At 36.3% G+C, this 27,661-nt stretch overlaps 2 protein-coding genes and 1 long non-coding RNA gene across 10 annotated transcripts; 2 read left to right on the forward strand and 1 right to left on the reverse strand.

Moving 5' to 3' along the window:
- Positions 1-1,609: 1,609 nt before the first annotated feature.
- LOC105457728 lies at positions 1,610-2,862 on the forward strand. Its single transcript, XM_011702565.1, has 2 exons — positions 1,610-2,095; positions 2,411-2,862. The coding sequence occupies exons 1-2, from the start codon at positions 1,837-1,839 to the stop codon at positions 2,527-2,529; spliced, it is 378 nt and encodes a 125-aa protein (XP_011700867.1). The 5' UTR covers positions 1,610-1,836; the 3' UTR covers positions 2,530-2,862.
- A 626-nt stretch (positions 2,863-3,488) lies between these two features.
- LOC105457731 (transcription factor CP2-like protein 1) lies at positions 3,489-23,356 on the reverse strand. Of its 3 annotated transcripts, none has more exons than XM_011702567.1 (12): positions 22,903-23,356; positions 21,904-22,129; positions 19,605-19,752; positions 16,833-16,913; positions 15,029-15,241; positions 14,598-14,742; positions 13,787-13,999; positions 13,273-13,521; positions 13,079-13,155; positions 5,599-5,797; positions 4,775-5,225; positions 3,489-4,680 (listed from the first exon to the last, which is right to left on the reverse strand). In XM_011702567.1, the coding sequence occupies exons 1-12, from the start codon at positions 23,038-23,040 to the stop codon at positions 4,631-4,633; spliced, it is 2,190 nt and encodes a 729-aa protein (XP_011700869.1). In that variant the 5' UTR covers positions 23,041-23,356; the 3' UTR covers positions 3,489-4,630. The 3 variants fall into 3 exon arrangements, with proteins under 3 accessions (XP_011700869.1, XP_011700868.1, XP_011700870.1); XM_011702566.1 differs by having other exon boundaries at positions 13,787-14,023; XM_011702568.1 differs by lacking the exons at positions 21,904-22,129; positions 22,903-23,356 and adding an exon at positions 20,509-20,697 and having other exon boundaries at positions 13,787-14,023.
- Positions 20,642-27,469, forward strand: LOC105457729. 6 transcript variants are annotated; one of them, XR_975442.1, is made up of 6 exons: positions 20,642-20,730; positions 20,845-21,180; positions 21,350-21,526; positions 21,932-22,071; positions 22,663-22,722; positions 27,273-27,469. It is a non-coding gene; the product is annotated as an uncharacterized LOC105457729 (long non-coding RNA). The 6 variants fall into 6 exon arrangements; XR_975441.1 differs by lacking the exon at positions 27,273-27,469 and adding an exon at positions 23,350-23,434; XR_975440.1 differs by lacking the exon at positions 27,273-27,469 and adding an exon at positions 22,858-22,950.
- The last annotated feature ends 192 nt before the right edge of the window (positions 27,470-27,661 follow it).

The following is a 27,661-nucleotide window of genomic DNA, read 5'->3' on the forward strand; positions in this document are numbered from 1 at the left end:
GACTTGCAAATAAATATTAAATATAAATAAATATACATGCAATATATTAATATTATTCTGGGTCAGTAATAAATATAGTTAACTTACAATCAGATGCATAAGAAAATCATTAATTGTTCTATCTTTTTAGATTTATATTTAAAAAATAAGCAAAAATTAGAAAACAGTAATCATAATAGAATCATGATATACATATACATATGTATATCATATAATACACTTATATACATATAATACACTTTGCTTGATAGTAACGTTAGGTACAATATAAATTGTATTAATTTTTTTATGCTTGTGTGTAACGCGATACAAAATTATTCGAAATTATTTCATTGAAAAGCATTATATATAGGTGACTTATTGTTACTTTGTGGGAATTATCACTATTATTTGTAGTATTTTTACATTTTTTGCCAGCACGGTATTTGACGGAAATATAACGTGCTGCTAATTTTCAATACTTCTGGTGATATTTTTAGCTTGATCCAATCAATTTCTACGCAAGTGAATCGATTTAAAAATTTGTTCCGCCTTATAAATATTTTTAAAACAATTTTTACTTTTTGCCACCGGTCTTAAATTTAAGATAAACTAGCACAGTCTTTGTTTTTTTGCGAATTGGCTAGAACAAAAAATCGGGATTGCAGCAATTAATTAGTAAATAAGTAGCAAGTAATTTTTATATAAGTTGCATTTGATTGTGCTAAATTGGTTGTGCCAGCTTAATAGATGTAATTTTTAATAACATAGGCAACGCATTTTAAAATTAAATTATAGTCTTATCGTTGAAAAGATAAATATGTTCGAGCGAATCTTACACGTTCTAAAATTTGTCTATATTATTTGCCGCTATAGGTATTGTTTGCTTCACGAATGCAGATAATATATAATTTTTGATATACGTTGAAAGATATGTGCAATGTTATATTTAATTATTTTAATAAAAATATCCGTTCTAAATTTGTAATTTAAAGCCATATAGTTATTAGTTATATAAAATATGTTATTGTCAATCGCAGTAATTTTCAATATAATCTTAAATATGTTATAAAATTAAGAACATTAATAAATTAACGACCAACGTAATATATTACTGATCTACATAGAGCGGATAAGCTGAAATTGCAAAGTTAATATGTTACGTTTTATTATTATTATCTATTTATTGTCATTTCCATTGTCTTTATGATTAATTTTATCTTTAAATATTGTGCGATAAACGACTGTGATATATTATTGTAATTATCATATTCGAGGAAAGTGTATATTTTTGTAAAGTTGCGTAATCGGTTCGTTCTTTTGCGACAAGCCTGCTGTTTGTTCAGTTTCTCAACCACAATTGTGGCGCCGAAAAGATCGTTTATTCAGTTCGCGAAATGTAATCTTGCATGTCAAAAATGGTATAATTTCCGCCGACTTGCATTTATACTGCTGTTCGACAAATATTGAATTAATAACGGTTAATTCGATTGGATGTCCTTGATAGACCGTTTTCATACAGATTGATTAACGCTTGATAAATTTAATTAATCTGACGAGTTCTGTTTTGCCGAGCTTACAAAGATTAAAATATCATTTTTCATTTGTGGATTCGCGAGGTAACATTTCCTTTTTGCCGAGTGTGCACAATCGAAGTTGCGAAGTCGCTTCGTGTCGAAGAAACTTGCATCATATCTCAGCGTATTTTCAACGTTTGTTATCTAATCGAGTCCACTTGATTACTGAATCTGATCGTTCGCATTCAATCAGTACAACTTTTACCCTGCACTCGTGTAGACCTCTGCTTCTGGTGATTTAACCGACGAGAATCAAATTCTCGTGCTCGTTGTACTCAACATGGAGGAACAATTACCGAACCCGTTGGAAAATGACAATATGATACCGGATGATGTGCAAGAAAAATTGGCAAAGGTGATCGAACGATATCAACAGTTGAACGATGAGGAAAAGGAGGAATTCCAAAAGGGCGCCTTTGACGTGTTGACCAAGAATCTTCACAAGTTACCGAGAAACACGATTCTGCCCACGTGGCTGGCACCTTATCAGTCGTACATTCTATTCTTTTTCGCGGTATCAATTGTGGCACTTCTGCTCGGTATGGCATTTTTTTGCATTGCAATTAATTACATAATATATTTGAACTTATACATAATAAAAATATATACATATATATGTAAATACGTATACATATGTTAACGACAGATATTACGAGTGATAACGCACCAATAAGTAAAACCATACAGTTGACTGCGTAATCATATAAATTATATATCAAATATGTTTTTAGATTTATATGATTATATATGTGAATAATTGGGATTTTTTTTATTATTATCATTTTCATTTTATTATATTTTTTTTCAAGCTTATATTTTTTTGCGATAATTTAACAATAATTTTGTTTTTGCAGCTATTTTTGCGCGCAGATTGTATCGACGCACGAAAGAACGAGAACAACAAAAAGAAGAGAAAAGAAAGCTCAGGCAACAAAAAGCAGAGATGAAAAAGAAGAAAAGGAAGCAAATGTAACATGCGATTATTCGTATTCAATAATATTTTAACATGGAAAGAAAACTCATTGACCAGAGAACTGATCTTTATAATAAATTTGAAACATATGCTTCACAATTTATGAACTTTTTCTTTGACGGACTAATTTTTAATTCAGGAAAAAAAACAAGAATAAGAATTGCAATCAAGAAATATTTATTGAGCCATTTCATTGACTTAAACATTTGTATGAGACATACAATAAAATTAATATAAACCGGCATATATATGTCGTTCTCAAATAACAACATATTGTATTTTCCAACTTAAATTATAACAGAAAAAATAAACTGTATTACCACAAATAACATATTTATAATATGTTTATACTTATTTATAATTACAATATAATGTTGAACGTTTCAGTGTAACTCTTTTTAATTGATATCGCGCGATGAAATCGCAGTGAGCGTTCCCAGCTACAAGTACGATTTTTCATAATAATAATAAGAACTATAATTGTTAGATAATTAATAATTATTTAATGTACTTTTCATCACATTATATAAAATGTTATTATTTTAAATCCCTGGAAACGCACAACCACATATATTTTTCAGTAAAACCTTAATGCATTATTTAACAAGCATTAGCTATATCATAAGCTGCGTTGATGTTTGTATAAAATTGATATTGCAATATATAAGAAATCTATATACAATCGTAACTATTAATTTCATATTTTTCATAAAATTTTCAAAAATCAGAATCTCAAATATATTAGTATAAAAATCCCTTTTTTCTGTATCATAATATTAGAAAAATAAAAATATCTATATTTTGCGTACAATTTATTATATATCTATCTTATTTTAAATACTTATTAAATAAATATGTCTATATTGGCACATTATTAATAAAGGCACTAAAATTATTTTTTAAAAACTTGAACGTTTCAGTGTAACTCTTATACGTAATATAGTCAATTCTATTAATTCTTTACGATAATAACGTCATTTTATATTTTATTTTCAATAATAATGTGAACATATTAAAAGTTCATAGAAGCAAAAGAATCTATACCTATTTTAATAACAGAAATTGTTAAATCAACAAAAACAGTAACAATTATATACAAAATTAATATTTTATACTTATTTTTAGTGTGGCACGTGTATCGAAAAACGATCGTTTTCATAAATTGTACTAAAAATAATACATAAGAGTAAATCGTACTTTTCTTTACGTAATCTCTCTATCTTTCCATTCCTTACTCAAATTTTTGTTGAGTATATGTATTACATATATTACCATATTGAATATTTTTTTCAAAATTCACCGTCAGTATTAATGCGGCTTATAAAATTGTAATAGAAATCTTGCATGTGTTTCTTTGCATTTGTCCGAAACGAAAGAAGTTTTTATAACTACTTTATAATAAAAAGTCCAAATATTTATAATCCCAGAATATTCATATCATCATGGCACAATAGTGCAAATGTACAAAATCTCATATTCATATATATCTCACTTTTACTAAAGTAATTATATAGTTCAAACATTCTTAAATATACGGTAATGGAACAGTATATCTATTCTTTTTTTAAAAAGTCATAAAATTGGCATCTTATAATTCTTTCTAATGGATATAATTTTGAATTAAGAGTCGCCCGAAATTATCGGATTAGCGTATTTTAACACAGTATAAATTTGATTAGCATACGTTTGCTTACTTTTAAAGATTGAGTACTTGAAAAGTTTGAGTGCTCGCATAATTTAACAATAAGCTATGTACAATATAATGGCAACATAACAATATTCATTATCGATAGAAAAACGCATTTATACTTTTTTTATAGCATATTTGTTAAAACAGTTCGCTTTTGTATTCAGTTACATTCATTTTAAATATATTAAAAAATTATTACTATCTTAATTGGGTTGTTAAAAAATTGTTAATAATTTTCAAACTTTCTTTATGTAACCATCGTTATACGACGATAATCTTTGTATATTCAAATAATATATTTTATTAGCTTTCGCTTTATTAGCGCTTCTTCTTTCTCTTTTTCTCTTATTGTAGTATACGTATATATATTTATAAAAAATATTTATAAAAGAAAGAATCTATGGGAATAATTCAAATGATTTTTGACTTTATTAACAATTTGTAACGCTCGCTAGCCGGATCTGAAAGAAATACATATTGACATCATTAATATTTTCAGTCTCTTTTCAAAATCATAAATTAAATCATAAATTAAATTAAACAAAATAAGTTTACCTTTGATAGTCTCGACGAGATACATACTCTCGTCTTTCATGTTCGCTACCAGCTCGTCGGTGACCAACACGTGTATACCCTGTGGTCCTAGGAACAGTATTGAGTGAAGTCGGTCGTGAGGCAAGTTTAGAGCGTTGAGTAACTTGTTTGTGAATGCGGTGCTCGTCAAATTGTCGAGATAGGCGACTCTCCAGAGCGATCCGTTGCCTTCCAATGAAAAATAGAGAGTGAGTTTGGGGGTCGGTGCCTTGGAATGCAACGTGTTGAACAATCGAATGCCGTCCGCCACGCCGCAGATCTGAATGAGATCATCCCGGGACAAGCGTAAAATATCCGATGCAGAGTAGCTCGCGAATGTTGACTCGAACGCGTTGAATCGGCTGGCGCGAAGCCACGCGGTTGTCTGCGTGGTAGTTGCGTCGGGCGGCAATTCAGTAAGACATGGGGCACTCTGCAAAATTTAGGATAATATTATAAATAAGCGTGAAAGAGATAGCTTCAAAAATTCAACTTTATAATTTTTAATATAATTTAATATTCACAATTTTTAGAGAAAAGGCTTTTCTCTTCTCAAAAATATCGTAATTCGATATACGATAATATACAAAAACAAATTGTTATTACTTTTATTACGCAAATGTAATTACGCAAGTAATGTAAAACATTTTTTTCTCCATCGATTCGGAATATCGAATAAAAAAAATTCAGAATTGGAATTAATTTTCAACTAGAAAGATATTTATTGTTTTCATAAACTTGACTAATTGTTGCGGGTAGCTTTACTTAAAGTAGTTTAAAGTAGCTTTGTGTGCAGTCAAACTAACATCGGCTTCAATACAAGGTTGATCCGGTAGTATGGCTGCGGGAGATGGCAAGGCCGGCGCCGTTCCCACGTTTTCCTTCACGGCGTCCGAAGCTGGAACCAGCGGTACGATGCTGGAATTAGAAACCGAAAGTGCCAACGGGGCGATTACCGGAGGGGAATTGCAGCCCTGGCCGATAGACGTACGTGTCTGTGGTGATCTGTAAAACATAAAAACCGATAGCACATTAATTTATTGTTATAGTTTCTTAAAAATCTGAAAAATTACAATTATAAAAATATCGTAAATTTATATATATTAAATTGCTTTATTTATTATTTGTAACAAGGATATTACGTAATTATTTCTTTCTCGCAATGATCCTCCGATGATTCTTAATATGGAAATTTTTTCAATATATACGACATAACAACACACTTTACATTCTGGCATGCACAATGTATTCGTTTACTTTGTGGCATGTCATAAAACGTTGGTGAGTTGACGGATTATCTCCGTCTTATTAATTGTGCATGCAACATAAATCTTCGACTGCTAACATACGCTCAGCTGAACAATTTTATGAAGGAACGATGCACAGGAATATTCCAAGTGTTACTCGATAAAAACCGGCATCAAAATATAACTTCGCTTATAAATCTTATAATAATAAATTTAAATTAAAATCTAGAAAACAAGATGTAAAAATAATAGAGAAAATTGTTATACTTTAACATATTTTTCTGGGCTAGCTTCATGAACTCTTCCGAACAATACCCTAGTACAATAGTAGCGTATACATCTAATTTCATGAAGTAGTTATGTTTGGTTTACTAGAGAACATCAAAAGCAATCAAACTGAAATGTTTTTAAAGGTATACATTGTGTCAAAGATACAACAATCTTCCCTACTCACACACGAATGCCCAAAATATTAATTTATTTGTTTGAACTTTAACAAGGGGCCACCTAATGTATCTTTTGTCACATCAAATAGGAAAATTATTTTTTTATAATACGATTGACTTTTTATCTTAAAAATTTCAAATATGTTGTACCAAATATTATAATTATTACAAATTACATAAAACAAGTATAACATTAATGATTATAATACATTATTTGATAAACTTTACATTCTCATATAAAGTCTCAAGCTCTATTAATTAAATATGAAAGCTATGTAAACATAATTTTAATATTCAATTATTTAGATAACGATAAAAATAACTAAAGTACTTCAATATTGCGGAATTATTTTCTTTGGTCATAGCATAGAATTCAAAGTGAGATTTGATCGATACGTGTTTCACGCAATATTAAAAAGTCATTAATCTTTTCTTATCTGCTTATCAAAGTTTCGTTCTTCAAAAATTCCGTTTTTTTTTTTCATCAAAGCTAGTAATATCTTTAAAAAATAGTATCAACATATTCTTACGCAGAATGTCCCTTTAAAAGAACTACAAGCTTGACTTTTTTGCAGCCGTCAAGTCTCTTCGTGTCCTTCCTTATCCGGAGACTGACCAGTCCTCCTCGCATAACGTATCCTCTTTTCATCCGTGCGTTTAACAGGGCATGAACGAACTTAGCCACGACCTGCACGTACGGGGGACCACCGCTCACGACTACCTCGTGCTCCACAAGCCACGTGACGAACTGATCGAGCGGATAACGTGGCCGCCTGATGGACCAGCAGCTTCTCAAATTCCAGCAATCCCTTGGCATGACGAGTGCAATCTTTTTACGGTGACTGGACCGAATAGGAAATCCTCTACGGCGAATTGCTTTTCTCCTTGACAGTCTTCTTCCGACTCTTCACGCGCTCATTCATAAACGTGATACACCCGCACGCTCGAACGTCCAACCGTTCCCCAAGCGTCTTCCCATCCATTCGTAGTCGATATTAGCGAGATACCTTCTCGAATTTCCGTTCCGTTTTATCAATGATGATCAATTACTACGGTAGCCGGTTGTCCACATTGCGCGGCTAATCGAGATATAACGAGCGAATCGTTCGGTGAGCCGGTGCGCAATGTTCATCACCCAGACCCAGTAAAACTAAAGTCGCTCGGTGAATTCGAGTAATAGAGAGAGCTCTGGCTCGACCCGGCTCGACAGATAGGATAAGTTCGAGTCAGTCGGATCGCATTTGTCTGCCGCGAACCGGATATTGCTAGTCGCCCGCCGACGTTTGTCCGCTTTCGACGAACGCTCTCGAAATTCTGACCTTCGCGCGTAGCTCACACGAATTGAAATCTCGCGGAATCGCGTGATCGGCGTGTCGTATCTTTTTTTTCCTTTTTCTCCTTTCTTTATACACAAGCTACGTGTGTCACGTGCACTCGAGTAAACACGCCGTCGCGCGATTATCACTCGCGAGCCGGAGTCCCGCGAGCCAAAGATTGGAATTCCGCGATAAGTTTCCTGGAAAATCCGAAGATCTTTTTTCTTGTGCAACCGGTTTACGACTTCTTCACCGCCTGTATAGGCCTGTTCGAGCTCCGTTGTTTGCCTTCCACTTGTCCGATTGCACCTCTATAAAAGGAATGAACTTTGTATCCGGAAGAGTCACCGAGTCTATGATGTTTATCTTCTTGACGTGCTGTCACGTTGCATCGGACCTAATTATAATGTGCAGCATGTGTGCGCTATTGCGCGCAGTTTTCTATCGCCTCATAAAATACTTCAATATGTGAAATATATCCACCCTGTTTCTTCCTCCAGCAAATTTTCTTATACGCACTGTGAAGTTATAAATATTTCTCTCTATTACGCAGAGATGAATGTTTCGATTATAAGATGAACTCAGTCCCAGAAACAATTAATGTTTCTCGAGTTGCGCAATTAATCTCATTGACGTTTCTTGATAAGCGATCTGTATAAGCGGCTGTAATATTCCTCTTGTTTTTTTCGTTCAGAGTGAATTTTACGAATATATAATTAAGCTTCCTCGAAATTATCTATTTTTTTCGATGCTGGAAAATCTTCGTTTTATTCAAAACTCTCTTACGTTGCCTTTTGATTTCTCAAACTTAACTTCGCTTCCACCTGATGCTTTCAACAAATTCCCATTAGACGGGAAAACAGGACAAGATCCTGGTTACAAGACTCAATTTAACCGCCCTTGCGTCAGCTTTTTGGCGGCAGGGCTGCTCGTCATCTGAGGGGATGATCCTGCCGCGACAGGAGCACGTAAATAGCCAGGATATCGCGCGTTACCACGAAGCTCAGATTATCGATTATCAACGCAACTAAAAATACGTGCAAAATTCGCGTACACTTTGTTGAAAATCGATTATCTGCTGCCGCGGACGAGGGCATTCCTGAACGGTGCTCACTCACGGTGTACCGACTCGCAGATCTCGCTGTTTAACTGCACTTGAAGGAGATCGCTATCGCTTGAAGGAGCTCGCTCGATGCATCACACGTGGTTGTTATTAAACGCGGCTGCGAGCTGTCATAAGCTATCTGTCACAAATGATCTCGTCAGCAGTTTTATTGCATGACTAATGATTGCGAGATGACTGATTGTTTGCGTTACGCTTTAATTCCTCGCAAAGGGAACCACGGATGAGACAGGGAAGCAGCTACTTGTTTAAAAGACAGCGTAATACCAGGTCGCCCTCGATCACGATGCAATTCGGATACATCAACAGTGTGAGAATAAACTGTTCTGATCAGCGAAGCTAACACCTCTTATACGCTTGTCGAGCGCGCGTTATTTACACTGGCAATCTCGATCAATCCGCTTCTTGTCTCGATAGATTCAGTCACCGGAACCTTGTCGCGTACCAGAATATACCGGACTGAGATTAATTCGGTTATCTCGGACGATAACTTCGGATTCACTCTTCTTTTCTCGCCAGGCTAAGCACCACACAAACCAGGTGACTTGTACAAATATAAATTATCAAGCTTCACTTTACACAAATTTGTCAAGCAGATAATTTCTCAAGATTCACAAGCCACGATGTACAGAAACTTGGGAGAACTTTCGATGTAACAGGCTCCAAAACTTCACGATTTTTTCTTCACCTCTAATTAATTATCTCTTATCTTTAGAGATAATTAGTTTTCTAAAGATGGATTGGAGCACTGAATATGATGCAGACCGAGTGCAATCTGCGGATAGAACGAGACGTATTGACGTTTAAAGAAATCAAATCTCTCTCTTCGCGAGCTTTGCACTATTCTGAAACGAGCTTCGAGAACAAGTTAAAGACTACCGGTTCAGTCTAGTACCGGTTCTTGCGCGCAACTGAGCGACTGCAAGCTCAGCCGCTTTCTTTACGAGTGATGCCCGGCGGAGCCGTTTCAAGGTTGCGCGCGCGAGCTCGGTGGGATATCAATTCCAAATCCAGGCAGAAGAAGCGGATTATACACTTTTTTCGACAGCGAGGAAGATATTGATTAATAAATGCAGGTAATTGTACAAATGATGCAGAATGTCACCGTTTACTTGTAAAACAAGCGCGACACGTGAGACGCGTTCAGCGGTGAGACTTAATGACAGCGGTTGTCATTCCGATGATTCAGTAATACGATCACACGATATCTCGACTTATGATAGCTTCGTTTGCGACCTGGACGCGCCTGAATGGATTCAGCAGGAATCGACACGCGGCTACGCGCAATACACGGCGTTCTGAATTTATTCCCGTGCACCGTGTCTCTCTTTTGCAGGAGACTCTCTCGTCTCTCCTCGTTCTCCCTCGCTCTCTTTGCCATGGTTCTCCATCTTCCCCTCCATCGAGAGGACCGCCGTCGGCGGAGACAGGGACGCCGGCTCGCGCCAGTTCGAGCCAGTTTGTTGGCGACGATGCCCGGCGTCTACCTCCAAGTATCCCCACTTCTCGTTCACCACTACAGAGAAGCAAACTCCTGATGGAGACATACCACCGCCACTATCCTTCACCAGAATAAACTCCCACCCAGCTACGCGTAGAGCTGCGACAACGTCGCAGTGGTTTCTCGTATAACCGAGAAGTGCATAATTCTCTTTAGACTCTATTCTTCATCTTGGTAGCGCGAGAAGTAAAAAAAAAATAGATGATGATAAAGAGACAGATATTTTTCAATTCTTCTCCTCGCAAAGAAATACTAGAGCTTTACTTTTTTTTGTTTTTTTTTCCTGTTTGTTAGACGGAAAACACACGGAAAGAGGGAAATAAAAGAAGACATTTTTTATCGCCATATACTCCGCTTTTGAAATCTTTTCACGGTGAAGAACACAAATATTCTTCGTGTTCTTCATCATTTTCGATCTATGTTTTTTACTTCAACGAGGAAAAAAATTGTGAAAGAAAAAACATGAATATATAGTTCTTTTAGCTTCGCTTTCCGCTGAACAATTTTTATCCAATAATTTCTATTTTCAACGTTTAAAACTAAAAGAAACATAGCCTAGAAATCTTTATTTCTCTTAATTTCGACCAAAGTAGATAATTTTTAAAAATTATCTTCCTTGCGCAGTTCTGCTTTCACATGAACTTCGCATTTACTTCTACCTACGTCGTATAATATCGCGAAGGTCGCATGGTGATTGCATGGTAGATTGCTGAGTTGTATGTGTGCATATAAATAGCTTGCAAAAGTAAAAGCAGTCATCGGCGGACATCAGTAAATCAGATTTATCGGAGATGTATTGCTATTTATATCCGTGGGTCAGGTATTCGCGCCATGCAAGGACTTGCCTGACTACGTGTTTCTCAGCACGTATCGACAATCAGCGAATACAACGACGTAGGGATCAAGAGAGATCTGTTGAGTCTTACTGACTCTGACATTATACCGTGGAATTCTGTTGTACAACTCGGATTATACCAGAAGTTATAAAATGTCATCGCTCGGATAAAAATAAGTCGTGGCTCGTGTTTAAATTTGCATATAATTATGCGTATAACGCGTGCAGTTGCAATATGTTTGTTTTTGCATGCCGCATATTTTCAAAGGAAGCAAAAACACCACCGGTCGAATGACACAAATTATTCGACTTATGTTATGTTAAACGAACGATTTGTCTATATAGTTAGACAGGCGGCCAAAACCCGCCGTATCCAGAAACGAATAGTTGTTTTTGTACAGTAAGTTGTTGCAAGGTCGGAATTTGCAATAAGATTTTCTTTGGTTTTCGTTACTCCCTAAAGATATTCACAAGTTGATTCCAGCATTAATGTATAGAAGTGCTATATTAAACGATAAAAATAATATTCGCGACATTTTTATGTCAAAATAAAATTCAAAATAAACGCAATGATATTCTGCTTTATTTTTATGTTGAAATATTTTTAATTGATATCGCAAAATTACATTAAGCTAAATAACAAGATATTAACTTAAAGTAATGTATAACTAATTGTAAGCTAAAGATAGAATAATTACAAACGCCTCTATAATTGGCATCATCAATTGTCATTCCTAGATTATATCTTTCACATTGAGTTTTTACATATCCGTCTATATCTATTGTTTACATTATTGTAAAAAAACAATATCAAAGTTTGTAAAACTTTAGAACCAGATTTGTATCTTTTTTCAATTTTTCACGTTATTATCAAATTTTATAAGATCAATGCTAAATTCTTAGACTAGAGATATAGTAGAGATTAAATGGTTTAATTGTAGAAATATGCAAGATCTTAAAACAAAAATAGTATTTTTTTCAATTTATGAAGAATCATTATTGAAGAACTCAGTAATGCTTGCAGAAAAAATTGAAAACCTATCTTTAGTAATACAAAAAAAATTTAAGTGCAAGAGATCTTCTAGGCAAGAGATCTTACCTATCTTCGTGCAAGAGATCTGTATATATCAAACTCACAGACTTCAATTATAATACTGAACAAAAGGTTTTAGTGAAAGGTATTAATTAAAGATAAAAATGTCGCGAATATTATTTTTATTGTTTCATATAGCATTTTTATACATGGATGCTGGATCGACTGAATTATGTCTTTAGGGAGTAACGAGAATCGCAATGGAAATCTTATTGCGAATTCCGACCTCGCAACGACTTACTGTACAAATAGCAACTAGTCGATTCTGGATACGGCGGGTTTCGGGCGCCCGTCTAACTATAGACGAATCGTTCGTCTAACAATAAGTCGAACTTGTGTCATTCGATCGGCGGTGTTTTTGCTTCCTTCGAAAATATGCAGCACGCAAAAACAAACATTAACTAACGTAACTGCTCGCGTCATACGCACAGTTATATGCAAATTTAAACACGAACCACAGCTTATTTTTATCCGAACGATGACATTTTATAACTTCTGGTATAGTCCGAGTTGTAAAACTAAATTCCACACTGGTATAATGTCAGAGTCAGTCATATATTTTTACGAGAGATGTTATTTTAATATTATGCCTGCTCTATAATTACATTCAATAATTGATACGTAGTAAATTTTATTTCATAATCTCTTTCGTGGCTTTTTCGAGTATCTTTAGAATGCGTTCAATTTAAAATGCGTAAAGAGAATGAATATAAAAATCAACTTACATTGCTTCCGTCGAGGCATACGAGCTTCCATTATTTTGCGTCGACAAGTTTGAAGGCGATAAGGATTCCAGAGGAATCTATAACAGAAAAAGAGGAAAAAATTGAAAAACAGTATTTTCATTTTAGACACTTTAATTTCAATATTTTTCCTACTTATTTTAATTATAACAAAGATTATTCTCGGCGAAACTTACATCAGAAAGGACGGTACAATCATAGCTGGGCTGATATTTGTCCTGCTCGTGAGGAGGACGTCTCAATATCTTGTCACGATCTTGCTTATGCTTGCGATCTGCTCCCTTCAGTTTGAAGACTTTCACCTGACACGATGCTGCGTGCAGACGTGGTCCTCCTGGCAATCGGGTCTCTACTTGAATTCGGAAGGGAACGCCCTTTTCGCCACCATGCTTCTTCGGTGTAAATTCAGTGCTTATGCAATTGACCTATTTGCAAGTTAAACAAACATGTTTGCAATATGAGTGACATTTCATCAATTATAAAGTAGATAAAAAAATCTCAAGGAAAATCACATTTGTATACTAGACTTTTATTCGTGAAATTCCATGGATTTTTTAATTCTCCTATAGAATTATATATACATAGAATATAGTTACGCGAAAGTGAGAGATCAATCGCGTTTGCCATAAATAAAAGAAGAAATAGAAGAATAAAGAATCAAAAGATTCGTTAGCAAGGAGATCAGCGTACTTTGATATAAACCCCGACTTCTTTCGTGGGATCCCACATAAACTCCACGCTGTTGTTGGACGGCGACGGTTGGCAGACGTCCACCATACCGTAGCTGAGAGGTACGTCAACCTCTAGCAATCTCTCACCCGGCCTAGCCCGTTGCCAGGCCAGCATCTGTTCCCGTTCTGTGTATTGCAGCCGTCGCTCGTGGAAGCAAATGCGAATCGTCGACTGGAACAGAAAGGTCGGATGTTCCTACAGAGGCGTTGTAGTGACCGTTTGGGCGACTCACATCTTACGAACGTCGAGGACACGCCGTGAGCTCACGCCGATGTCTCCTCCGACCGTGTTAACTTGTAATTCGTAATCGCGGATCGTTCCCAGGAACCGATGCGAGAGAATTATAGAGTTTTATTTGCAATTATTGTCAGCAGAGTGAGTATTAACTGTCTATAGTTGGATGCACCCACATTATAGGATTTAAAGCGTTGCAGAGCGTTATAGGCAATAATTATATCAGTACTTGCAAATGAAAGTTACGCTTGCATATTATTTACATAATGCTTGCATATTAGTTATAATGACTCATTGTGGAATTCATAATTTGATTGACTGACCAATGTAACATCATAAATTACTTTACATTTTGCCACCTTTTTCCCAACTAAAAAAAAAAAAGATTTGCGATCCACCGAATTATTTGTACCAGCATGAGCTCGCTTGCTTACCTCGTGGGAGATTGCCAAAGCGTTTTTTAAGATGCCGCTACCCAAACGTTAGAAGCATCCGAACGAGTGTTCTTTCGCATTTAAGGGTGTGATCAATGTACCTTCAAAATCTTTCCGCGATAGGCAGATAAATCGCCCAATTTTTTCAGCTTGATCTCATACGATTGCCCTTGATTCAGATACGTGAGAGTTTCTTCGTTAACCTTGGTAGCGATGCTGGTAGCGGCTGCTAAGACGTACTGAAAACTAAAAGGAAATTTCGCGATATATACTCTATTTTTACAATCCATTATGTAAAATTTAAAAAATTAGAACATGTTAATTATATTGCAAGTAGAATATTTTATAAAAATAATATGGAACTTTTATCACCTAAAATTTTAGCAAACTCTTGAAATTTCGCTACCCATGCATTTTAATTAAAAACATAAGTTATATAATATTCTTTATATATAATATATAATATTTTTAATATATCAATATAATATTATTATATTATTCGTTTTTATTAATTAATTGATTAATAGCGTACCGGCAATCCTCGTTCAATTCGTTTCCCTGTTGGGAAGAAGAAACGTGGTTGGCCGCGGTCGAAGTCGGCGGGTACTCCTCGTTGGAGGAATACAAAAGTTGGTGGAGGCTAGCCGCGGTTTGTCCATTGTTGTTGCTATCAGCCTCGACGGAGCCGACATTTCCATTGCTGGACGGCACTGTATTGATCGCCCTTTGCGACACGTGATTTAAACTGAAATAATTCATAAGATACAAATGTTTAAGATACGTTAGACTATACCGATATCGCACGATGGTCTTCGCGCGCGAAAAGCAGGCAGAATGTTCCGCGTGGTTAATACCGAGCCACTCACTATAAATTAAAGAAAAGTGACGGCGAGACGTTCAAATCCACGGGTGTTCTCATTCTGGTTTTCGGCATTCAGTAGTCGAAGTTTTCACTCAATCCCACAAGATAAATCCGCACAAACAATCATCGGCGTAAAAACTTGTTATTTACACGTGCAGAGGTTCATCGTCTTGAATACTACGTCAGCTTTTGCTCTGACTTCAACGTTACACTCGCAAGAACGTAATCGCAAATGAAAAGCCACACCGAGTGTCTGTATTAGACAAGTGATTTCATCATTCGTCTAATCAGCTATTCGCAATACTCGCGACTCTCCGCGCTCTCTTTCGAATATATCTTTCATATGATCTGCATATTTCACGCCGAGTGCGGAGAGCAACAAGATTAGATGACCTCTCGCAATTTGATCTTCTTCTCGTTACACATGAATACGACGAGCTCACGTGATTCATACGGCGGCACGGCAGTTCTCCCCTCGCTTTATTCGAATGATTAATCTTAGATAACAAGTCCGCAGATAACAGATAGCAACTCGGACAACAATTTTCTTCATGAGCCCACGAAACAGCTGTTTTGAAAAATAGGAAGAGGTTTTCTTTTCGAAAGGGAATAAATATATACTTAATACAGAATGCAGTTACTTTGTCACTTCAGCATTTCACGAGTCTATAAATCGACATCTAAAATTTAGGAGATCATTGGAAGTTGATGAGAATTTATTTTTCTATTCATTTTCATTGGTGAGATCGTACATCACTGTTCCGTCTGTAGAGCTCATACTGCAGCGTATCTTTCCTGCGCACTGCGTTATCCGCGGCACAAAATCCTACCCGATCCCACGCGGAAGAAATCTCCCCTCCCAATCTTTATACTAAAGTCACACGCATGAGCTGAGATATCGATCCGCGATTCACGTTTATGATCGCGGCCCGTCGTCGCGCCGCCGACTCGGCGGCTTCACGGAGGAAAACGCGCGTCGTGCGATAAGTACGCGCATATAAGAGAGTAAGAAGTCTGACCCGAACGCGAACGACTTAACTCTCTCGATAGCCGCGAACGAGCGCAACGATATAGCCGCGGCCTTATCTATGGCCGTGTCTTTGCGGGGGAGCCGCGCGTGGCAAATTCCGCTCGGAATACTTTTTACCCCCGTCATCCCCGACTGGTCCCGCGCGGAGCGAGATAGACGTCGTCGTCTTCGTATTGTAGTTGTAATAGTAACGGCCAGTTACTGTCATCAGTACCGCGCGTTTCTATACCGTATCTATTCGCCATAAATAAACGGACGGTGTTACGTGAAAATTATCTAATTCGCAGAATTAGAAAAAGAAGTGAAAGAAACAAGAAGTTGGTTGCAAATGTAATTGAGTCGAAAAACACTTTTAAATTAATTTCTCAAAATTATTGATTAGTGAATTCTTGCACGGTACTGTCGTTCGAAAAAAGTGATCTTAATAATTTGGCGATGACTTACTTAGCGTTGCCATGCTGATTCTCAGGCGATGGCGCCTCCTGTTTGAAGACTGTTAGCGATGGCAAAGTGAGGAGGGCTTCGCTGGAAGAAGATAGAAGTTTTTGTCACGTAACGTTTTTTAGTGGTCTTTTTCTAATCTCATTTGCAGAGATCAAGTCAGAAGTTATTCCAATTTTCAAAATATTCATTCAGTAGCACAACTTCACGCATCTTTTCTAGAAGTTATAACAACATAAAAATTTTTTAGTATATGTGATCACACGAATTTTGAAAATAATTTTAAAAATGGTTACACCTATTTAGTTAGCTATTTAAATTTTCAACTCCTTTCTTAATAAATTTTTAAAAAACTTTTTAGTGTAAATTTCTTTATATCTTTCTTATCTTCCTTTCAAGTTCATAATATATAATTTTTTTCTCAAAGATTATTTTATTTCATTGGAATAATATTCAATGCAAAATAACATGTTATTGTAACATGTTTTTCGCTTGTTGTTTTATAACAGCAACCTGTCGCTGGGTAACTCGCGATTTTTTTCTTATCAACCGCGTTTATTATATTGACGCACGATGATGGTCACGCTACGGTATAAAGATTAGGAATTAACGTCAGCTCATCTCGCAATGCATCGAATGTAGACATATGCGCGATAAGAAAGGAATAATTTGAGAACCACTACGATAATGCCGTGAGTCAGTAAGGTCAGCACGAACTGGAATAAACTAGTTCAGTGTGCAACGGGTCTAATCGGTGTGAAATAATACCGATACCGAGTCAAGAATACCACCAAAATTTATTTACGATTCACCGATAGCTGAAATAGTTGATAGCATAAATTGCACACATTTGTGTTGCAATTTACGAATAAATTCTTCTGACAATATTTCTTCGAATATTAGATTTTCTAATCGCAAATAATATATAAATTTTTCAATACATTAAATAACACAGTTTCATTAAATTACTTACCTGGGTTTTACATACTGGTGCATACCTTTATTTATAATTAAATGATCACTTTATTTAAAAAATCATGAATAAAACAAAAATAACAGAATACTGTAGAAATCACTTGTAATCTTTTTGATATTGAAGCATGAGAACTTATCACCGTTTTTAGACAGTTATCGAAACAAAATATTAAAAATACTAAAAATTTATTAAAAGTTATTGCCAGACAATTTTATATTCTGTTCTCGCAATATAGCGACATATTATCGCACTTATTATATGTTTGTATATATGTACTTTTTCTATTATTTCAGTAATTTTTTATTTTGACTTATTTAGATATTACTTTTAAAAATTTCGTTTATTTTTGATAATATACATTCGCGCGACGTTTCAGCTGGTTCAAATAATATTGAACGCTTAGTTTTCGAATAATAAAACGGCTGGTACTGTTACAATTCCTCTTGACAATTTGACTAACACTACGGCGAATCTCGCGATGATTGCAGATATAATTGCAAGTCAAAACTCTTAAGAGGTACGCCGACACGCCGCCAAGAATAAACCGGTTATATGTACACCCACGAACTGGTGCACCAGCCGGTTCCTCACCGGTTCGAACCACGCGGAATGTATTCAACGCGCGTCTTCATTCATAGACGGATACACGCCTCCTTTTTTCCTCCGCACGTCAAACGTTACGTACAGCTGATCAGCACGATCAGCTGATGCACGCGATGCAATAATTCGATTAAGATTTTTTTTAGCCTTGTTATACGTCAGAATTATCTTTTCATAGCAAAAAATATATATTTCATAAAATTAATCAAATTATCGATGTAACCGCGGCAAAAATACTGAGAGAATTTTAATTAATTGCAAATTATGTCCTCGTACGTTAAAAGAAATGAAAAGATTTTATAAAATACATAAGCGCGCTATTTTAATTTTCTTATTTGTCTACTTAAAAATGATGCTTATATATGTATATGGACTTTCAACGGCCTTCACAGCTTGAATTTACGATACGCGTATATATTATCACGATAAGGTACGTGCGTAACCATTTTTCATCGTGTGACCATATGCATAGATATAATATCGATCGTAACAATCAATAATTTTTAAGTGCAACAAAGAAAATAAAGTGGTAAAAAATATAATTATTTTATACTTGTAAGAAAGAATTACGCACGACGTTTTATTCAAATATATTTAAATATAAATTATTAATTATATTCCGTGTAAAATATTTTTCTTTTTTACGAAAACGCGAAAACATGAGAGAAATTTTATGAGTTCCACCGATCGCGCTCCTTTTTCGTTCACGTTAGATGCTTCACGTACACTCGCGCACGTGCGTTGAAAGTAACACACCAATACTCGTGGCCCGTGCCTGCCGACCGGCTTGATTTTGTCGTGTCGCCGGTGCGACGCAATGCCAAGAACTGTGTGGCCAGTTTTAACCGGATTTCTAGATCAGCTCGCTACCGTTTCGTACACGCGTTTCAATCTTCGCGGCAGAAGTCTGCGGTACCGACTATACGTTCAATATTCGCGCTCTATCGACCGACAGCTGTCGACGACTGTATCATCGAGACATCGTAAAATCGGTATAGTTAACATTTTGCTACAGATTTTGCGAAGCATTTCTAAATGTGTATCACACCTACAATAATGACTATTCCTTGACAAATACGTTAAATTAAATTTTTCTTGAAAATGTAACATGATAAAAATAGGATGCCATTCATTCTTTTTAGCAATTTGTCAGAAGTAGTTGGATATATTTTTTCAGAAATTTCCATGACATTGCTTACCTCATGTTAGTGTAGGAAGCGACAGCTGTTGCAAGATCAGATGCCGCGAGAGCGGATAACGATCCATCAAAATCAGCGGCAAGGTGCTCCGCGAGTTCCTCCACTTGCGTGGACCAACCTTGGCCAGAACCATTGCTGCCGATGGATCCTGAAACATAACATAAACCAAAAAAATTTCATGAATTTAATTTTTTTGAAACGTTCATCTCTTGTTTTATTTCACGTTTTTTTTAGCGTCATATTAGTGCGTGACAGAATATATATTATAAATGCGCCGAAAAAATTAAAATATATTACATTTCTTGTTTCCCACTTAAGTATTTTTATCTATTCAATTTTTTGTTTTTACATCTATTTATATAATATCTTTTACTTTTTTATGAGAACAATAGTATAGACGATGCTTTCCTCATTTTGAAAAAGAGAAAAAAGTTACACGAGAATATTTAATATAAAATTTAATATAAGAATTCTTTATGTATTTTTAAAATATATTTTATGAAAGAAAATATGAAACTACATTGTGTGCCTACACGGAGAGAATTTTTTTTTAAATTTACCCTGCAAATCATGTTAATTGCGGGACAATATAGTATTTAGGCAAATTTTACTGTGCACTACAATAAATTTTACTGTATTTTACTACTGTCAAATTTATTGCAGTGCACAGTAAAATTTTCCTAAATACTATATTGTCCCACAATTAACATGATTTGCAGGGTAAATTTAAAAAAAAATTCTCTCCGTGTACAATAATTGAACACAAAAATTATTGTATGGGGAAAATTATTTATTGTATGCTACTATTCTTTGCGTCTTCATTACGTTAGCCTTCTTTTCGAGTGTTACGCGCAGCTTATCTAAAATAATCAACACACAGCTCTTCTCATATACGGCATCGTACCGCCTTGAGCGCCGTTATAACCGACGTGAAGCTGATGATGCATTGTGGTCGGCCTATCTTTCGTCTCCTGGATGACGTGACGGCGCCGACTCTTTGTGGCGATGGGGGGATAACGTCGACTTTGCAGCAGCGACACCCTGGATTTATCGATCTCACACCACTTCATCCTATTTCGGCCGCGGCGAGGATCGCACCCGTGCAGGAACACAACACCAAAACTACGTGCGTGCACCTTCACAAAGTCCCGCCAGTATGGCGAGCTAGTATCGGGCTTCTCTCTCTTTCCCTCTTCGTCTCTCTTTTTCTCTCTATCTCTCTCCCTCTTTTCTCGGCCAGGCTAATCTGCGTGATACATTGCGTGCGTGTATGTACACGAGTTATCAGCCACTGATGACCACGTGGGCGAAAAGGCGTCGGACGTAAGAAGATGGAACGCAGAAGTTCGCCGTTCAGTCTTGAGGAGTTCTTCAAAGCGACGTCACTCAGATCGCATATCGCGTCATCGCTGAGTCTCGACCAGTTAATCAACAATGGCAATATTGAACGCGGGTATTGGTTCGGACAATTTCGAGCATCCCTCGGTATTTACTGATTTGCCAAGTAGTCGGAATTTCACGCGAGCATGGTGATTACTGAGTCACTTGCTTCAAAAACTATATATTGTATTATCACGTACGTATAAATTAATTGTATTAATATTTAATTGGACGTATTAGAATTTTATCACAAGAACAATAATATACTACGATATTAACGTACTCCAGAATTCTATTTATAAAGTTGTACAGACACGATGAATTTATCACAGAAAAGTTATCACTAAACTGTTAAAAATTTGAAGGATAGAAAATGCAGATATCTCTTAATAATGAGAAGAACTGTAATACTGAACAGCAAAATGGGACTCGTGGCTACGACAGTGTCCGGGAGGCCGTTTGGTCACGACCTTTAAGAAGATATATCTACGTCAACGACTACACGATAATGACGATTGGATTCACGCCACTGCATATTTAAGGCAACATATTCTTACATTCTTACATTCTACGCAAATATATTTTGCGCGGGAAACGAAATTTGTCACTGTCGAAACGCAATGTTTTAAAAAAATTTCAAAGTAAAATTATTTTAAGCAAGCTTTATATTTTTATTCCAGTGTCACTATGCGATTTGTAAAAAGAAATACAAATTCATTTAATTTTATTAAATATGACATATTGGAAAATTTGCTAATGTGGTAATTGCAAGAAATTAAGAATTATGCTTGAATTTTATCGCATTAATAAATACTTCTATAAATTAAGATCGAACAACCTATTCTATATAAATTCTATATAAACAGTATGCAATAATTTTTACGCAAATATCTGAGAATAATAAATAAGAAATACCAACCGTCTCTTCTGATATGTTTCTTTTCAAGTTCCGTAATGTGATGCAATGACTCCGTGGAACGGCGTTTTAGATTGTTCTGTTCACAATTCGGGGATGATCCGGAAGGCGAGAGTTGTGGCGAGCCACTGTTCAAATGTACCTGATCACCGCCAGTCGGCGAATTTTTTGGCGAGTTGCGCTTGTCTTGCCATAAAGAATTTTGCGGACTGTGATACCCCATTGTGGTCTGCAACATTGACAATTTGATAATTTGTTACAATTGCATCGGTGCAACTTATATAGCCAATTATATTCATAGATATAATACTCATACTCATACTTGACACACATAACAGTGAGATATATATAGGTATGCAGAGTAAACGGATCGATTAACGCAAAGACCATGATTGTATTTTTCAAAAGCGATGTCCAACCGAGGAATAAGAACATTTCTTCTCAATAATAGAGATTTAGAGATTTTAATTGTTTCGAAAAAGAATTGTAATGCTTTTTTTGAGAATGGAAACCTCGCGCAACCGATCCAGAAAAATGAAGAAAACGAGGAATTGACGCGGAGGCATAGAGATTAAATACATTAATAAATTTCTCGACTTTTAATTTTAAATCTTTGACTTAGTTTAATTTTACTCTTCAAGATTATATTTGCTAAGTATCAAGCTCATTGACATCCAAATTACTTTAGATTAAGACCCAAATTATTTTCAAAAAATAAAACCATAAATAAATCTAAAACTAACAGAAAAATTTCTTTTCCAGGGAATCGGAACTTTGCTCTTAAAAAACATCAAGATCGGCAGAAAAATATACATATAATAAGTAAGTATTATAAATGAGAAAAAAATTAAAGTAGAAATAAAAAAATCTTTTTATAATACTGAATAAAATAATGTTATCATTTAACATATAATTTCAAGTACGAGATCTAACAAAGAGACATTTATAATTTATTAGAATAAATTAAATCTCACACGAAAGAAAGAAAATTATTCCACGTACCTGTTGAGATGCGCCTATAATGTCACACCTGTTTGAACGAACCGGCGACAGTTGCTCATATGATGGAGATGTATTGGAGAACCACATCCCTCCGTGTAGGGTTTCCGCGCCGGCGTCCATCATGAGTTGCAGCTCCATTCAGCTTCTCAAAGGTCCGCTCCGTCGGCGAGCATCGATTCTCTTAGCACCAAAATTCCTCTCTTCAAGGATGAGAAGACGAGAACGACTCCTTGATTTACGAGTTATAATTTTACATGCTATACGTATATATATTCTATATGCGAAAATGAATTTCGTGATTGTGTTCGGCAACGATTCTGTAAAAGGCGATAAATTCACGCTGATTTCAAATCACAGATCGATGATCTCTGTCTCCAGCTGTCTGTTCTCTAATCGCGAAAAGCACTTATTCCATTCCACCGCGTGTACTTTTCATGCCTGTTGCAGATCGTGCTGTGCGTCCACCCTGTGGGTCCACCCCTCGGTCCAGATCTTCGATGTGTCCGGAAATACACGGTGCATCACCCGACCGTCGGTGGTTCTCAGGGCCGAGTACGCGTGCTGATCCGCCCTCTCTTAGAACATCACGAAGAAGCTGTTGTACAGTTTCTTGATGCCGGTGGTCTCACGCTGCCGGTGTGTTTCCAAGAGTGCGCAGCCTCGCGATTTCAGTGACAAAAAACGCGAAAAGACGACGAACGCGTCTTCGAATATCATTGCCACACCTTGGCTGCAACGCATTTTGTTCCTAGTTGTGCCGAAGCTTTGCTGCCGTTTCGGCGGAGAACCTTTTCCTGCGAATAACATATGCTTCATTTAATTTAGAAAGTAAAAATAACAGTCAGTCGACAAGCTGATTATTTTGTTTAACATTTTAAGTGATTTACTAAAATAGCAATTCTTGCTACATCCTATTTGTTAAAATTTTAACAGCGATTATTTTACGTGTTCAATTCTATATCAAAATTAATATAACACAATTATATCGCAATACGCAGAATTATTTAATATATCAAAATAAATTACATTAAAATTTATAGATAATGTTAAAACACACATATATATATATATATATATATATATATATATATATATATAAAATAAAAACATTGTATAAATAATAATATTATACAAATCAAAATAGTTATATAAGAGTTTATATAAAAGTTATAAAAACGTGGCATTTTTTTAATTTTCTCAAATTTCATCATCCTTTAAATCATTTCTTAAAATAATCATAGTGCTTTAACGTCGTAATTCATTTGTACAATATAATCTATATTGATTACTCATTTGATCGATCGATGTTCATTCTCATTACTCGCTCTTTCTTGATATTTTGTGATTAATAGCGCATTTATTTAACGTTCATATATATGTGTGTGTGTTTTAAGAATTTAAGTAATAAAAAAGCTGTAGCTGTTTCTTAGAATAATAGCTTGCCGCTGCTTGACACCAATTGAAGCTGTGACCGACGCGAAAGCATAAATTGGTTCCGCAATAATCGATCTTTTTTGTATAATTCAGCTCTTCTTTAATTGATTTATGCTTTTAGAAGTTAATAGATAATTTACGAAGTTTTTTTTATAATTTCAGTTATTACATAATGAAGCAATTTTAATCCATCACAAGATGATATTAATATTCCACGCATTATATTACTTCATAATTTTGAAATTTCTATTAAAATTAAATATATTTATATGATTTTTAGTATTATAATTTGCAAACCTTCTCTTATACGTTTTAATCGATGTCTTTTCTCTGGTGTTTCCTCCACCTCAGATAAGAACCGTTCGAAAAAAATATCGTCTTCGTGATGAAGAACGGAAGGAGAGAATGTCAATTCCGCGGATCCAAAAACATTCCCAAAGTAGACGGGTATCCGCGCGTGACACACCTTAATTATCTTATCAAGATCTTGCGTCTGTGGAAGATCAAACTCCGATGTTTCGAAACTTTTACGCCTCCTTGGATCCAAGCAGCTGTACTGCTGTTAACTCCAAAATTTTCATTCAGAGAACGGCGTTAAAAACAAGAGAGTAATCCTTGCCTAAAAGGGGCTCTGCTTCTCGTAAAAATTCGAAGGATTCAACTCGACGGATATCCCCGAAATGCTTGAGTAGGCTCAACGTTACGTACGTTCCGATTTGCTTTCTAACGACTATGGCTCACACACTGGATAGTGTCTTGGGGTATCGGAGCCCACCGTCTGACCGTTATCACCACATTTTCATAATCCTTCGCTCCATGGTGCCGTCCAAAAAAAGAATCCGATCCAGGAGGAAGTGAACGAGACCTCCCGTAAATAACGTCAATGGATGTTCGAGTTTCGTCCACCACGTTCCCTAAAATCTTCTCGGTGGCGAGAGAAAGCCTGTCCCTTCTAATAAGGATCTGCAAGGCGACGGCTCTCCCGGTGGGACCAAAGGGATTTGACCCTCTCCGACGATACCCGCGACCTTCTCTCTTTCAGTATTGTGTTCCTTCCGTTACTGCGCAAAGAGACACTACCAGAGTCTTTCGAAAAGTAGCAGCCAGTAAAAGTGGGCCATTCAGTCGTCGAGTCTCGAATGTGGTCAAAATATCTCCCTCTCTGTAACCTTTCTATAATCTCTAAGACGAGAAGCACCTTACAATCTTCTTGTGTTAACAAGTATTCCGTTGTTTTAAGATTTATACACACTGTTGACGAGAAAATGACTTGTTGTGTCTCACTGCTTTTGTCAAAAGGTTTTTCTCTTCGTTCATACAAATCAAACTGCTTGATGTTCTCCAGTGAGTCACTAAATCCACAGACAGTTAATCCTTCGTCTCTTATTAAGCTTTAGCAAGAACGTAAAGTTCAGGAACTTCTTCAGGAAAAGAAGTCCGGCTGGCAAGACGGTAGTCGATGGATTGCCTAACGGTCCCGACGCGAACTCTGGAATGTTCACGGGTGATCCAATCCAATCGTGCTGCAAGGAATTAACTGCTTGGCCAATAGGCTCCACTCTCGGGGGTCGACTCTCAATTGGAACCACTCAGTGCTGATCAAGCAAGACGCGTTTCCTTTATCCTCTAGCGTTTATCTCGTGCTGATCACGTCGTCTTGCAAATTCGCGATTTGTCACCTGAAGATCTCAATGCCTCAAAAGCTCTTGCGTTGTTGACGTTATAGACGAATTAAATTTCTGATTTATCATCTGCAGCTTTGCGCTCGCCGTGATAGCTCACCAATTTATCTCGGTGATGTTCAGCCTCTAACTTATCTTCTGGTTGCAGACGCTGCGGCTTCGAGGGGAGCAACTCCGAGAGGCTTATATTTGTATTAGTTATCAGTTAAGACGTCACAACAATGATCATCAAAGATGTCATTTAACTTACGAGTGTTAGTGTTACTACCGGAGAAATGTATGATATACGGATTACGTGTCTCGTTGCGACACTGAAAATTTCTACGATCACCTACGGATATTAGAGTCTATTCTAAGACGGAATTGTTCGACGACGCGCCAACGAGGCCAGTCGCGGTAGTTTGCAAATTGACGTAGTTTGCGACTGGCAGCCGACGATCACGACTGCCGAGTGTCGTCCCAGCAGACACGTCGTAAGAGCCGACGAGTCTGTTTGCCACGCGGATTAATTAGTTTCAAAACGTTATCTCTGATATCGTGGCTTTTCGCACGGCACGACCTCGAAAGCTCCTCCTTCTGCGCGCTCGTTTGGAGGAAGGCGATTTCGCTTCTCGCGGCTCCTCTTTTGTTCCGCGCGCGGTTTCTGCCGATCGCTTCTGATCACGTCACGCTGTGCGCGGTGCCGATGTGTCTGTCAGCGCTGCCACGTGCCGGCTGTTCAAAGAATGCCTCTCGAGGACGTTGTTTCTCGATCAGAGCTCCTGCCCGACCGCGGTATGTTTGCCGAGGGAATTCAGCGCTGTTTACCGTACGCGTTCTATCTTTCTCAATTTACCACGAAATTTTCCTATCCGTGTATTTTCTCTTCGGGCAAGTTACTTTACCGACTTGATGATGAAGGAAATCTGAAACAATAAAAGTGACAGCGATATGTTCATGACCTCATTATTGACAGTGAAACGAATAAGGAGATTGCAAAATAATTAATTTTTTTATTATCTTTGACACATACAATGCACGTTACATTTTAAATTATTATATAATATGTCATATCAAAATGCATTTATCAATCCAAAGTATTTTTTCAAAATATATAAAATTTTGTTGTAGAATTATCGTTTATCGTTCTCTTTATCAGCTGTTGCAGAAACATGACATACTGCCTTCCTCGTCTCATAATTTGTGGTTCGCGACTTTTTCATCACGTCCACCTCTCTCTCACTTTATCATCTTCTCTTTTCATGTACAATCAAGCGGCTCTCCTCCGGAATGGATCAGCTGTAGTTTCGTTGATCGATGTCAATCCGCAGGGTCACCATCGTGTACTCGCTACTCGTTTCATAGCGACTCAAGAAATTCCTAGAACGCGAATGCACTTGCATACTGCCAAAGAAAAAAATTCCGACTCCGTAGATCTTTTATGAAAAATGTAATGGACGTCTCCATTGATGTCAAATAATTTTCATATTGTTTACAAAATTTACACACTGGTAATAACATTTTTTCTCATTTCCATAATCATGTAAAATAATATATGTTTCTAAAACTGACAGTAGTTATCTGAATATTACCAAAACTTGTAAAATCGCTCCTGTTGTAAACGTAATGTTGCCTTGTACTTTGCATCCGGATTTCTTCCAGAT

Source organism: Wasmannia auropunctata, unplaced genomic scaffold (assembly GCF_000956235.1).
Source record: "Wasmannia auropunctata unplaced genomic scaffold, wasmannia.A_1.0 LD335155.1, whole genome shotgun sequence".
Taxonomy (NCBI): domain Eukaryota; kingdom Metazoa; phylum Arthropoda; class Insecta; order Hymenoptera; family Formicidae; genus Wasmannia; species Wasmannia auropunctata.

What these genes read in the sequence shown, in the direction of transcription:
- LOC105457728 (XM_011702565.1), top strand. Translation starts at nt 1,837, where the DNA reads ATGGAGGAACAATTACCGAACCCGTTGGAAAATGACAATATGATACCG. An exon ending in AATTGTGGCACTTCTGCTCG is followed by an intron (nt 2,096 to 2,410) that starts GTATGGCATTTT and finishes TTGTTTTTGCAG; the next exon opens with CTATTTTTGCGCGCAGATTG.
- LOC105457731 (XM_011702566.1), bottom strand. Translation starts at nt 23,040, where the DNA reads ATGGAGCTGCAACTCATGATGGACGCCGGCGCGGAAACCCTACACGGA. An exon ending in GCTTCCTACACTAACATGAG is followed by an intron (nt 16,914 to 19,604) that starts GTAAGCAATGTC and finishes ATCTTCTTCCAG; the next exon opens with CGAAGCCCTCCTCACTTTGC. An exon ending in TATGCCTCGACGGAAGCAAT is followed by an intron (nt 5,798 to 13,078) that starts GTAAGTTGATTT and finishes TATGTTTTACAG; the next exon opens with ATCACCACAGACACGTACGT.